Below are 14,691 nucleotides of genomic sequence, written 5' to 3' on the forward strand. Positions count from 1 at the left end.
CGCCTCGATAGTAGTTTTAAATCAAGCCTTGGACATAAGACATATAACACTCAATCATCGGGACACCGGCTGATTGGTGCATGTGCCTTTGTCTTTCGGCTATCAACGCCACCACATGATGCCTGATTAACCTTCCGCCACTTTTAACGTTATTTTCACGTGATTAGTAAAATAACGTCAAAATTAGTGCAATTTTACTTTTGCCCACCCAAGGGTTCACACATATATACATTATATGTGCGCACCGCAAGCAGGGCGTAATAATAACACAACACACATACATACAAATATACAATTCTAAATGCTATTCTGTTCTTTCCAGAACAAACCAACCTTACACAACCCATTATTCTTGTCATCATTATTAACCTGCCCAATGATTAATCACTAAATAAAAAAAATTAAACCAACCTTGTTAATTCAAACTGATAACTTCTCAACTATAAAACCCCCTATACTCTGTCCTCACAAAACCACCACTCACAACTCAAATCTTAAGAATAAGAGAGAAAGAAACAATGGAGGGTAAGGAAGAGGATGTGAAGGTTGGAGCCAACAAGTTCTCAGAAAGGCAGCCAATAGGGACATCAGCTCAAACAGATAAAGATTACAAGGAGCCACCACCAGCTCCTTTGTTTGAGCCAGGGGAGTTAAGCTCATGGTCTTTTTACAGGGCTGGGATTGCTGAGTTCATTGCAACTTTCTTGTTTCTTTATATTTCTGTCTTGACTGTCATGGGTGTGGTCAAGTCTCCCACTAAATGTGGGACTGTTGGGATTCAAGGGATTGCTTGGGCTTTTGGTGGTATGATCTTTGCACTTGTCTACTGCACTGCTGGTATTTCAGGTATGGTTCTGTCAAAAATCTAATCTATATTGTATTCTCTTGTTGAAATTTTGAATTGCATATAGTGTCATCATGTGTATGGTCATCAAAACCCAAATCTTGATCATGGTTTCTTCTTGTAATCTCCATAGAGGGTTGACTTCCATCAGAAAGTCCAAAATCTCTAATCTTTGCAGTTTTATTTTCTTGAAATCTCCAAAAAGTATGTTTCTTGTGGATTAAAGATGAAAATCTAGCTTATTTTTAACTTTATGGCAAAATAATAGTTTAGTTTTTTTTTTGTTTTACTAATTTGGTTTTTTCATGCTAGTGCACTTTTCTTATAACCTACTGTAACGGTGTAGATCTTTAATCTTCTTATAACAAGTTGTTGGTCTCTTTTTTTACAAACCCTGTTCAGGTTACAACAAAAATGTTCCATTTTTGACAAAAATATCATTTTTTTAAGGTAAAAATGAGCGGTGTCAAAATATTCTAGTTTTGAGTTGTCATGTTTAACCCGTTAAGTAAACATCTAGACTTGAGGTTGCCCAGTTTAACTCGTTTTGTTACATGATAGTGTTCAGCTTGACATGGTTAACATGTATAATTAAAAACTCAAGATGTATAAGGTCAACCCGCTTAATCTGTTCGAATTGTTTAGATTAATGAGTTATAAGGGGTGGGGTTATACAATTTAAGTATGTCCGTGTTCGGGTTGATGTTTACATGGGTTGCATTTGGGCTTTTCAGTTCAACCAAATAATCAAGATTTACTCTTCCAGCAAACACACTTATTCTTTTGAGCTAAAGTTCGAAACTTTACATATATTTCTCTTCATTAACATTGAATATATTCCAATTTGGTGTAAAACAGGAGGACATATAAATCCAGCCGTGACCTTTGGTCTGTTTTTAGCAAGAAAACTGTCGTTGACAAGGGCAGTGTTCTACATGGTGATGCAGTGCCTTGGAGCCATCTGTGGTGCTGGTGTGGTCAAGGGCTTCCAGGGCAAGCATCAGTTCACCGCCTTGGGTGGTGGAGCCAATGTTGTAGCCCACGGTTACACCAAGGGCGATGGTCTTGGTGCCGAGATCGTTGGCACTTTTGTGCTTGTTTACACCGTCTTTTCTGCCACTGATGCCAAGAGAAATGCCAGAGACTCCCATGTCCCGGTATGCATATTCTTGCCCTTATTATCTATTAACAAGGGGCGGTTTGAGTTGGGTAACGGGTCTAAATAGGTTTGGGTAAAAACGGGCTGTTTTTAAAAAAGTCAAACTTTGAGTTGACTTTGAATTTTATTGTAGATTTTGGCTCCTCTCCCAATTGGGTTTGCGGTTTTCTTGGTTCATTTGGCCACCATCCCGATTACTGGAACTGGCATCAACCCTGCAAGAAGTCTTGGAGCTGCAATCATCTACAACAAGGACCATGCTTGGAATGACCATGTAAGATTTCATTTTGACTTTTGAAGTCAAACATGCATTTCACTAATTATGCCTGCAAACTGTTAACCAAGATCTGATTTTTTTTACATTTATACTTGCAGTGGATCTTCTGGGTGGGCCCGTTCATTGGAGCCGCACTTGCCGCTTTGTATCATCAAATCGTCATTAGAGCCATTCCCTTCAAGAGCAGATATTAAATCTTATTTCTTTGATTTTGATTCCTTTTGTCAATTATGGTTTGTTCAGTTGTTCTTCATTTTTATGTCATGTTCTAAATTATCCTCTCCCAATTGGGTTTCATTTTTTTTCTTGTTTGTTACCTTTTACATGAAAGGAAGATCAATCTTTTTAGAAATGGTTTCATCCGTTTTTGTTAAATAAACTTTTGTTCATTTGGTAAATATTACTTATGCATAAACCAACAAAACTAAAGGGTCAAATAGTCAACCAGACGTGAAAAAAAACATGGCAAATGGTTGAGTTATACTAGTATAATTATATTATTGAGTTATACTTGAATATAATTAGTTGTAATGGTCACACTCGTTGCTTTATAAGTTTGGTTAAATACTTGAATAATTATAAAGACTTTAATTACTATTGCAACAATGTTGTCTACTAAAATCAAAATTAATGCATTCGCTACCTATAATTCTTTGTTTGAAAACACAAAGAAATGTTAGCAACATAGCAAGTCAAACCTAACAAAGACTTTTTAAAAGTAAAACAAATGACTTATTTCAACCAAACCTCTTATGATGCGTTACAAAGCTTACTTGAGCCATCCCCGTGATATATGGTATGATTTCCTCAATAGTATCACATTTAAATATACCACAAAATTCATCTTCCGTCTTTTATCCAATATAAACCTTATAACGTTCTCAAAACAGTATCCACAAAAAATACCAACAAACAAACATTATAAAGACCATAAACCACCCAACGAAACTATCATAACAACCCGATCACTCGGATCGAGTCAATTCCAAACTGAAATTCCACAACTTCTTGGCCATTTCAGAATCATCAACAAACTTGCCCGCTTTTGATATGTTACAATCAGCAAAATACTCACCACTAACACCCTTCACTTGTGGATGCAATGCCACATAGCATGAAGTTGCAGCCCCTTGAGGAATATTCTTTAAGAAACTAAAAGCCAACCGGCTAAAAAACGAGGCCACGGTTCCTTGGTTACGCAGAAGGTTGGTTTTTATTACTCCCGGGTGTAGTGAATTCACAGTCACATTCGCGCGTACAACCTGATTACATCAAAAAATATAAGTATTAATAAATTCAATGGTTGCTCACAAAATCATGATTTTTTTTATTATATTTCTAAGTTTTTAATTAGAGGAGATGATCACCTGAAGGCGTCTTGCTAGCTCCTTAGCATGCAATGCATTAGCAAGCTTTGACTGGCTATAAGCATAGAACGGGCTATAGCTGAAATCAAGACAACACAAAGGTTATAAAAAGAAGTCGCGATACATTTATTTCACAAGAACTGAATACCCAATATACAACGTGTTTTTACCTTGTCAAAGATATTAGGGTCTTACTACACACATTTAAACAGCTAACTGCATCCAATCTTTGTGACACATTTAAAAATAAGTTCTAGTATTCGTTTAAGATATCAGCTTTTTTTTTTCTTTTATAACTTCTAACATATAAGGTTTTACATTATTTTTGATGTGTTTATTTTACTCTCACATTTTTCTATAATATTATCACAAACTGAGTCGTATATAAAATAATACATTTACTAGATACAACTCAGTGTTTGATTTATCAAAATGTAAATAGATGAAAAGATATATCAACAATGTATTCAAAATCAAGACACTTTTAAAACAGCCCTTATAAGTATCGACCCATATCACCCAATACCAAACCCGTCTCCATTTTGAAACCTCTAGTTTTATGAACTAATACTAATAAAACAATGTACCTCTTTTCATCATTAATCTTGTCAAACCTAATTCCTTCAGGGTATGACATCTTATGAAGCTCGGACGACACAATAACTATCCTTCCCTCCTTTTGGCATTTATCTGAAGTCTTTTTCATGGTATCCAACAACAAGTTTGTCAAAAGAAAATGACCTAAACCAAACAAACATGTTTTCTTAAAAACAAATCTTAAATCATGTTTTGTGTTTCATAAACACTAACATTAACATACCAATATGATTGGTTGCAAACTGCAATTCAATGCCATCTTGTGAAAGAGTGAATGGAGGAGACATAATCCCTGCATTGAGACTTTACACGTCAAAGAGTCAACAAAATAAGTCAAACATATATTTTAATATATAAAAACATTTTAAAGTAGTTAATAGAAATTTTTTCAATACATTAAGACGTTTAAAGGAAGGTCCTTTGAAATGTAATCAGTAGCAAACCGTCGAACGGATGCTTGTGAGCTCAAATCTAACTCCATCACATCAATTTTCGCATTCGGGATTTTCGCAATAACACCTGCTTTGACTTTTTGACCAACTTGAAGATTTCTAACTGCTATGATAACATGGACCCCACGCAACGCAAGTACACTGGCAGTTTCTAACCCGATACCACTATTAGCCCCTAAAAATCAAATGTATATTCTAAGAAGCAATAATAGAAAGATTTGCTTACGTGTTCATTTGGGTCTACTAAAAACACACAACGGGTCAATTTGGGTCCACTCAAATCATAAAACGAGTCAATTTGATTATACTTGAATTAAAAATTATACAACGGGGCAATTGGGGTAACTAAAACTACCCTGTCATTTAGTTTTTCACCATTATTATATTTATAATATTTTACGAAAAATTCAAAAGTCAAAGAAAAAATGTGACTCGTTCGACTTTACAAATGACTCATTCATTAAAAACAGAATAATAATTTAATTAAACTATACATGGGCCCAATATGATTACACTAAAATTATATGATTAGTCAAGTTGGGTGTACTCAAATTAAAAAGAAAATTCTCAAAATAGCTCATTTATATAGATAGAATGTGGTTCCAAGTTTGTCCTCCTAAATTCAAGTTTCCAACTTTGTCTCTTTAGTATCTCGTCGCCGGCGACATGTTAGCGAACACCGACGACGTGTTAACATAACATAGGATTGACAATGCGTTATGTTGCTAACATAGGGTAGCAGCGATGCGTTAATGTTTAAAGCAGGGGTTCCACGATGCGTTAGCTGATAACGCATCGCTGCTACCCTATGTTAGCAACATAAACGTATCTCGTCGACGGCGACATGTTAGCGAACACCGACGATGTGTTACCCTACGTTAGCAACATAACGCATCGCCGCTACCCTACGTTAGCAACATAACGCATCGTCAACACATATTCCGGCCATGTGTTGTTATCCTATTTATTTTAGTAACGCATCGTCGGTGTTCGCTATCATGTCGTCGGCGACGAGATACCAAATGAACAAAGTTGGAAACTTAAATTAGTGGGAATATTTTTGAAAACACATTCTTTAAATGGGCTATTATGGTAATTTCCCCCAAATTAAACTAGTATAATCTAGTATCTAGTATTTGGCCAGTAGCCCACTATTATTTACTCAGTTTTACAAAGAATTCAAAGTCAACGAAAACATTTGACTAGTTTGACTTTTCAAATGCCAGCATCATATTCCCATAAACAACAATTTACAAAATTTTGGCGTAATTACACAAATTAAATAACAAATCGCAAGAATTGATTAAAGATCATAAGCAAATTACGAACATCTACATGAATAAACCAATCTAATAACATGAATTCGGAAAACAGAGTAAGAGTAATATTACCAGTAACAATTGCAGTAAGGCCACTTCCATCGATTCCATTGGTAACATCTTCAGCTCTTGAATTTGCAGAGAACCCTGATGGTCCGCTGAATAGTGAGTAAATCCACGTCATTTTGGCAATCAAGTGGCCTGTGAAACTTGTAATAATTGATTTAAAATCAGAGGATTTGAAGTTATTCAGAAGATGAATATGATCATATATATAATATAATTACAAAAGTGGGTTACTTATATTATTATTATTATTTATGGGGTTTGAACAGAAGAAAAGAATATAATAAGAATAAGAACAGAGAAGGCGGCTTGCTGTTTCACGCGATTTCAATGGACGAATAAAGAAAGTTTATGTGAGTGGAATGTTGAAAGGTTTGGAAATAAATTTTGTTATTTATACTGTGTCCTTGTATTTTTACATGTCTTTAATTTCACACACCCATGGTATTATAAAAAGTTACCATAAGAGGTGATTTGTAAATATTTTATGTATTAAATAACATTGATTGGTAGGTATGTAAAAGGATTTGTAGAAGATTAGAATTATTAAATAACATTGATTAGTTGGTATATAAATGACCTTCCATTTTTCTCTCTTTTACTTTTTAATTTTACTTTTAAGTATGTTATTACCACACTTAAAATAGCTTTAAGATACTGGGTATACTTTAATGTCATGACGTTTAAGCTGATTTGACAAAGGTTAATAAGTGGGACATCACTTTCTTCATGGTTTAAAGTAGGGCTGTTCAAAAAGCTCGCGGCTCGTGGTTCGCTCGAAAAAAGCTCGAACAAAAACAGCTCGGCTAGACTCGGCTCGGTTTCGAAACGAGCCGAGTCCGAGCCATGGTCGGCTCGGCTCGAGGCTCGGCTCGTGGCTCGGTGGTTATATGTATATATAATTAATAATGTGTATATATGTATATATTAATTATTATATATTTATCTCTTATATATGGACTTGATTTGAACATCTATCTATTTGGCTGAACCTTTTTTACATATGGTTTATTAAATTAAATATTATATGTTAAGTTAAGCTATTAAGTTTAAATTTTGCATTATGTTTTTGTATTTTGAGCCAATTCGAATCGAGCCGAGCTGGCTCATTTTAAAACCGAGCCGAACTCGAGCTCAGGTTTTCAGCTCGATTTTGAATTCGAGCCGAGCCCGAGCCAGCTCTGGTTCGAGCTCAGCTCGGCTCGTGAACACCCCTAGTTTAAAGGACGTTAAATGCAAGCTAGATTAAAATGTTAACGTATTTCAAAATCTTCTACACTCACACACAACTGAGAGGGGTAAGTGGTGTTAAACGATTTTGTTTAGACGAGACGATATAAAAATGGGTAAAATAGGTGATATGACAGTTACGTGATATGACCTAAATGAATACTACCACGCTTAAAAGTCATATTATAAGATGTACTGAATTCTTACCTTTTTTTTTGTTGAAGGGGGGAGGGAGGAGGGGGGGGGGGGGGTATATCAGTTCTTAGATATAACTAAAAATATAACTTGAACCAAAATTGAGTCCATTAATGTAGAACATCTTATTTTTAATTTTGTAAATTTCATAATTACTTTTCTTCTTTTTACCAACTTAGCTTTGTTATTGTGAGGGTAAACAGGTGGAAGTGTTCAAGAAATCCGAAATTAACAACCAAAATTCGAACCGAAACCGAAACCCAAATAAACCGATTCGAATTCTTATTCGGATATTCGGATCGGATCAATCCGAAACAATAGTTACCTTAGGGGCCCAGGGGGTCTAGTTGTCAGTCTAGATAACGTAAAGGACCCTTCTTATCAAGTATTGGATTGTTGAGGTTTACGTGTCTCGCATGATCAATGTGAGTACAAGACTACAAGAGTACAAGGGGCTTCATTTTTTTATTTCCGTTCATTAAATATATATTTAATGTTTTTTCTTTGCATCATTTTGACTTATTTATTACGAGTATAAGTTTTTATCAAATGCATAATTACCAAGTGTTCAACAGTTATTTGTTTCTTATTATAGAATTACATTGGGATTACCAAGAGCTTTTTACAAGCAATTTTCAAAAACACTTAATACGTTCTACTGTTTTAATTCATTTTAAAAAGGCAGTAAAATTGTTGTAAATTGCTACAAAATCAGTAAAATGTTGTGAAAATTGCAGAAAAACTATTGTAAATCGTTGTAAATATATGTTGAAAGTCATAGTAAAGATCTACTAAGGAACACAAAAAGTATAAGCGGTAAAACGGTGACAAACAGAACAAACTGATATTAAAATAAATAAATTACAAAATTGCAAAGTAAAAAAAAAAATAAGAGTCACATGACCATATTATAAAATCTTTTTGTAATATATATATTAAAAAAATGAGTATGTGCATTTATTGTGTTATGCATACACACACATACATACATGTGTGTGAGATATTTAGAATTTGACATGAAAATCTATGATATTTTGAAAGTTCTTTGGATATCTACATGATATTTGGAAAAGTTTAATGAAACGATATATAAAATTTGGTTCAACTAAATGCACTATTTTTTGAAAGTTTGTTGAATTTTTTATTTTCTCCCTCTTGTTTTAGTCATTATTGATTCACTCTTTGTTGAAGCAAATTTTGTTGCCCGGGGCTCAATAAACCTTCAAGCTGAACCATGAATATATATATATATATATATATAGGTAAAGGATGGAATACGAAAATCATTTATCGTACAATAGGTACGCGACATCCTGAAACATCGATCTTCAATAACCCTAAAATCACAATTACGCGAGCCAGCATCCGTCAACCTCTTCTCCCGTCGATTCCGACCACCTCCACCATCGCCGTTCACGATTCCGTCCACCATCCACTGTAGCGACCTTCGTCTACCATCGTGACCACCATCTTCTTCCGATACAACCATCAATCGTAATCATTGCTCACAGGTCAGTTGTCAAATTGAGCAATTGAATTTGAAATTGAAATTGTTGAACCTAATTGATCAATTAACCTTGAAATCGATCCAATTAATCATAAATTTGAAGCTTCGATCGATCAATTTTGATAAACTTTAAACCTGAACGTTTAAAGGTTTAACCTTTGAACGTTTAAAGGTTGTGAATTTGGTTGAACGTATTAGTATTTTTAACCTTGAATGTTTAAAGTTTTGCGAATTTTGCTTGAACGTTTTAGTGGAACGTATTTCGCGTACGTAATATACGTTATGCGATTATTGTACGTTAACTCACCCCTATATATATATATACATTTTTTTTCATGAAAGATATTAACATTAAATATAACTGTAGGAAAAAAATACAATAAAGTGATAGGTAAGCGGACAACAAATTGTGCCGTCAGCGTCATTACATTGAGAGATGATTTTTTCTTGTGACCGAGTTTCGTCATAACTAAGTGTATTGGTTTGGAATATAGGAGTAAGATCTTTTAAGTGATTTAACTTATCTTTCTCTACTACTCAGAGCCGACAATTATACATGTTTTTGTTGCATCATGGCCCTTTCGCCACTTCCCATATGATATATGTGGAAGATGTTGCGCGCTATTTCATATTTATTCCATGCATGTCGTGACATTGGTCATGGCCGAAGTCCCCATGCCCTCTCAAGTCACATTTGATGCATGCCTTCACTCGGGTTAATAAGTTGGGCCTAGTCGGATCGGGTTATAATTCAAATAGGTTGCTCTCTCTTTACATTAATTGAGATATAAAAACAGGGCTGATATATTAAAAACCTAGGTTTGATCAATGAGTTAGCAGTTAAATACATTTCTAATAGTAAATATAACAATTTAGTACAAAAGCAGATCAGAAGAGTTCTAGACTTCTATCAACTTGACAAAAGTAAGATATAAATTATTGGACGTGCTCTAACAACATTATAATAAGGTGCTTCATAGTTCATAATCGATTGTGGATGAAAATAAAAATACCGAAAACTTAGATAATAGGCCCAATATGAAAATGCAACCCAAACACAATTGAGACTTTTATTTAGCAGAAAAAAAAATATGTAAGATAATTGGTTATCTTTTCCTTCGAGAACCTCTCCTTTGTATATGTTTCACCTATAAATTTTTAAAGTTTATTCACAAATCACTAAAGTATAATTACATAATTTACATTTTTTTATTTTTTTTTATTTTAAGTTTTCTTCTCATTATATAGAAACATAGATAATCAAATATTATAAGCATATCGACAAATACACAAATCAATAATATAATATTAAGAAAACTATTAAAATATACCACGCTTCAATGCATGGACTAAAAAACGGGTTAGGTACGTAAAATATAAGCAATAAGACTTTGTTACAAAATTTGTCGTTTTAAAACTTAGTCCAATAACTAATCAAGTGTTAAAAATAATAAATAAAGAGACAATGACTAAAAATAATAATAAAATAATAATAGATATAGAAGAAAGCAAACCTTAAAAGTTACAACTGAGAGAATATTAAAAATAAAACAGAAACATGATCCGGTCACCATTTTTATAAAACAGGAAACGACGTTAGCCTTGAACACCCTCACTGCCGGTGACCTGTCTACCATCATGTTACATGTATTAGCCACGTGTTCCTTCAACCCGGTTTTCAGGTGATCACTTGACAAAGGGAAACTCGCTATTTAAATCAACCACCGACCACCGTTAGCTCAAAACGATTTTCAGCAACATATATCTTGTCGTATCTTGGTCATTCAGACAACTCAAAACGATTTTCAGGCAAACTTGTACGTGTTAGATCAACTTAAAAGAAGAACAACCAATAAGGTAAGGTTTTTCTTTTATTTTTTAACGGGCACTTGAATCAATGACGGACGACTAGTCCACCCGATTATCTACAGCAAAGTAAGGTAAATAACTATATATATTAATATTTATATATATATACATATATATACACACACAACTTTTTTAGTAATAGTATGATAGATGAGGTGTGTTAGCCGCTGAACAACGTATTTTAGAAAAAAAAAGATTTTATAACGAAGACTTTTTTTTTGTGTTTACGCCACCACACTCTCCGATTATGAGGGTTAGTTGTCTCACTTTGGCCAGACTATGTTATAGGGTGTTAAATGAATCGAATTTCGAATATTCGAATTTATTCGAATCGAAATATTCGAGTTTTGAAATTTTGAAGCTCGATTCGAATTCGAAATAGATTCGACAAATTCGATTCGAATTCAGAATAGCTAATTCAAAATTCGATTCGATTCGAAAATGAAGTGCGAATCGAATTCGAATAAATTCGAATGCAGCTAAAAAATATATTTCAATTTCAAAACCAGTATAAATTTGAGTTTTTAACAATAAAAAGTAGAAATCTATAAAATAAATAAATCATTTAAAGTTATCACATCCTAAATATTCAAAATGTTATACAATTACATTAATTATTAACCAAAATAATGAACTTTCTATTTTTAATCTCTATCACTCAAAAGATTTATGTAGTTTATCTTTTTATAAGTGTATTTATATAATAAAAATAAAATGTATAATTTGAATTCGAATTTCAAATCGAATACGAATTTATAATTATAAATTCGTATTACTAAAATCGAATTCGAATGACTGAAAATCGAATTCGAACCGTCAAATTCGAATGCGAGTCGAATCGAATTTCGAGTTATTCGAGTCTGATTTGAATACTGAACACCCCTACTATATTGTTTAACCGGTTCCATGCTGGCTTCAGAATTTGGCTGGACATTACCCCAGGAAACCATACCGTTGGCTGCAACTTTACAGTCATTGTGCCGCCACAAGAGTAAAACTCTGTGGCGTAACGCACGGTGGGACGAAAATATGGGTGGGCTCAGGATCCGAACTAATAACCTCGCAAGGTCTAGCTCAAATCTTTTATTGCCAATATCCGCCCAAAGTGAAAAAATAACAACTTTCTGTTCAATAAATTTACGGAGTTAAATAGATTATTATAGCTTCAAAAATGTTTATGATTTTAAAAAGAAATCAAGAAATGTAAATCTAAATATAACCTTAAAGGAAGTATAACTCGTTTGTAGATAGTTTTGAACACTCGGAAACAAGTTGACATTAATTAGGAACATTAAGATTGACTAAGGATTTAAGGTACATATATTTTGTCCTACCATCTATTATTAGGATGTGGACTTTTGGAAGAAAAGGAGCATCTGGATATTCATCATCTTCAACAGCAGAAGAAGTCACTGATGGAATCCATGGATTCAGTCTTATTGCCTTTGTTACAGGTAGGTATGATCAACTAACTTACAAGCTTCTATTTATTTATCACTTGCATAACTGAGGTCAAAATGTTGTATGCGTGTAGGTGCTACAAGCAGTATCAGAGCTGAGACTGCACGAGTTCTTGCTATGCGTGGTGTACATGTAGTTATGGCGGTAAGAAACACCCAAAAAGGTATAACTATCAAGGAAAATATATTAACAGGAACACCTAACGCTAAAGTCGAGATAATGGAGTTAGATCTGAGCTCTCAGACATCAATTAGAGATTTCGCAACCAAATACCATTCGTCTGGTCTTCCCTTAAACATTCTAATGTAAGAAAACGTGTCATGTGTACATAAGGTGGTAAAATAGACGGGTTGGATAAAAAGTAAACAGTAAATATAATAGTTTTTTAATTATATCGTGGATACGTATGATTCTGGTTAGGCTGACCCGTAAAACTTTATTTTTTTTTGTTCGTTTGTGAGGACCAATTTTGTCTTAAAACAAGATTACTAAAATTAGTTAAGTTTTTGAATAATCTGATTTAGTAAAGTTGTACGCATTAAGTTATTGACAGTCTTTTGGGCTGTTTCTTTACCTATTCTGGCGCAATTAAGTATAACCAACATTACCCAATTTTTTATAAGTAAACATGTTGAAATCACCACATCTAACATTCATTTATAACTAAAATGGGTTAAAATTACCACATGTATACCTTAATATATAAGTAAACATGTTGCAATCACCACATCTAACATTAATTTATAATTAAAATGGGTTAAAATTACCATTTGTATACCTTAATTTATAAGTAAACATGTTGTAATCACCACCTCTAACATTCATTTATAACCAAACTGATCTGAATCACTACCCCATTAATTTATACATAAGTGGGTCAAATTTACCACTTCTACACCCTATTTATGTTGAAGGCTCTGAGAATTCCTTGCTTGTTTTGTTGTAAGCAACAATGCAGGGATTTTATCACCGGGATTCAAGCTCTCGAAGGATGGAATGGAACAACATTTTGCAACTAATTATATAGGTATGTTGTATGCTTTCTATTTTGAATAATTACTTTTTAAACCATTGTATTGGACTCTTTATAGTCAAAATCGATCTTTTTCTGCAAATATAGTGAACAAATTTGGTTCATATTTCATATTTTTTTAGGTCATTTTCTTTTGACAAATCTATTGTTGGAGACGATGAAGATAACTTCAAATGAGCAAAAAACTGAAGGACGAATAATCAATGTATCATCTATAAGTCATTGTTTTGCATACAATCTACATGCTTTCTCTGATCAAATAAACCATGAATCAAGGTGAAAAAAAAAACACAAATTCTGACTTTTACAATGTACGAGAACTTTTTTACCTTGCCATTAACGCAATATAAACATATGTGATAGTCATAGTTCTTCTCTATATGCTTATGGTCGATCAAAACTGGCTAACATACTTCATGCTAATGAGCTCGCGAGGCGTTTTAAGGTGATCAAGTTCGGCTTTTGCCTTTTTATCATCTATAGCTAGTTTTGAGTCGTTTGAGTTATTAAATTTTAATGACGGCCTCTTATTAGGAGGAGGGGGTCAATATCACTGCAAACTCGTTGCTCCCCGGATACATAGCCACTGAGATTTTCCGTGACTACAATGTTTTCTCGGGTACGTAGATAATCCTACAGTATTGCCTTGAAACTTACTTTAAAGATCGTTCCTTGATAAAAAAAAAATTGTCACAGTTATCTGCAACACGGTTTTGAAGCATTTCTTGAAAGACATTTCACAGGTTTGTACATGATGTTTGATTAGTTTTTTTTGGAAACAATGAGAATCTGTTTATGAAAACTCGTGTAACCCCACCATTACTCCAATGAATGCTAAAACGTGGCTTACACTATGTAGATGGTCCTTAACGGGTTAAGACACCTCATGATGTTGGAAATATTATGTTTAATTGACAATGTCAAAGTTGCTTGTTTAATAGATTTTGATTTTCAGGGAGCAGCGACAACATGCTATCTAGCTTTAAACCCAAAAGTGAAAGGTGTGACCGGAGAGTATTTTTTCTAATAGTAATTTGGTGGAACCATCACCTAGAGCTAAAGATCAAGATTTAGCCAAGGAGTTGTGGAAGTTTAGTTTGGCTTTGACGGGCTCCAATGAGTGATTCAATGATTCCCTTATGGTCGGGTCGGTGTATAAACTATATAGCACCCATGGGTTATTATCCTCGTGCTCATGTGATACAGTCGATTAATATAATTATTGCAAACTGAGAATGAGAATGTGATACAGTCTAACTATGTTGCTACTTAAGTAAATTATTATTATGTTTGTAATGATGTTTATTGTAATGAT

General features: G+C 33.7%; 3 protein-coding genes across 3 annotated transcripts; 2 read left to right on the plus strand and 1 right to left on the minus strand.

Moving 5' to 3' along the window:
* The first annotated feature begins 347 nt into the window (after positions 1-347).
* On the plus strand, positions 348-2,561 carry LOC143537396 (aquaporin PIP1-3-like). The gene is made up of 4 exons (XM_077031178.1): positions 348-846; positions 1,703-2,001; positions 2,137-2,277; positions 2,379-2,561. The coding sequence occupies exons 1-4, from the start codon at positions 519-521 to the stop codon at positions 2,472-2,474; spliced, it is 864 nt and encodes a 287-aa protein (XP_076887293.1). The 5' UTR covers positions 348-518; the 3' UTR covers positions 2,475-2,561.
* A 516-nt stretch (positions 2,562-3,077) lies between these two features.
* Positions 3,078-6,443, minus strand: LOC143537397 (short-chain dehydrogenase TIC 32, chloroplastic-like). The gene is made up of 6 exons (XM_077031179.1): positions 6,088-6,443; positions 4,640-4,871; positions 4,468-4,547; positions 4,235-4,388; positions 3,648-3,726; positions 3,078-3,542 (listed from the first exon to the last, which is right to left on the minus strand). The coding sequence occupies exons 1-6, from the start codon at positions 6,197-6,199 to the stop codon at positions 3,246-3,248; spliced, it is 954 nt and encodes a 317-aa protein (XP_076887294.1). The 5' UTR covers positions 6,200-6,443; the 3' UTR covers positions 3,078-3,245.
* A 4,415-nt stretch (positions 6,444-10,858) lies between these two features.
* On the plus strand, positions 10,859-14,403 carry LOC143537371 (short-chain dehydrogenase TIC 32, chloroplastic-like). The gene is made up of 9 exons (XM_077031153.1): positions 10,859-10,870; positions 12,230-12,336; positions 12,417-12,648; positions 13,291-13,370; positions 13,499-13,652; positions 13,740-13,821; positions 13,911-13,995; positions 14,073-14,119; positions 14,332-14,403. Exons 2-9 carry the CDS (start codon positions 12,231-12,233, stop codon positions 14,401-14,403), a joined length of 858 nt encoding a protein of 285 aa, XP_076887268.1. The 5' UTR covers positions 10,859-10,870; position 12,230.
* The last annotated feature ends 288 nt before the right edge of the window (positions 14,404-14,691 follow it).

Source organism: Bidens hawaiensis, unplaced genomic scaffold (assembly GCF_021521415.1).
Source record: "Bidens hawaiensis isolate Kalapana, Puna unplaced genomic scaffold, B.hawaiensis_p1.1 tig00011186_1, whole genome shotgun sequence".
In the NCBI taxonomy this organism is placed as follows: Eukaryota; Viridiplantae; Streptophyta; class Magnoliopsida; order Asterales; family Asteraceae; genus Bidens; species Bidens hawaiensis.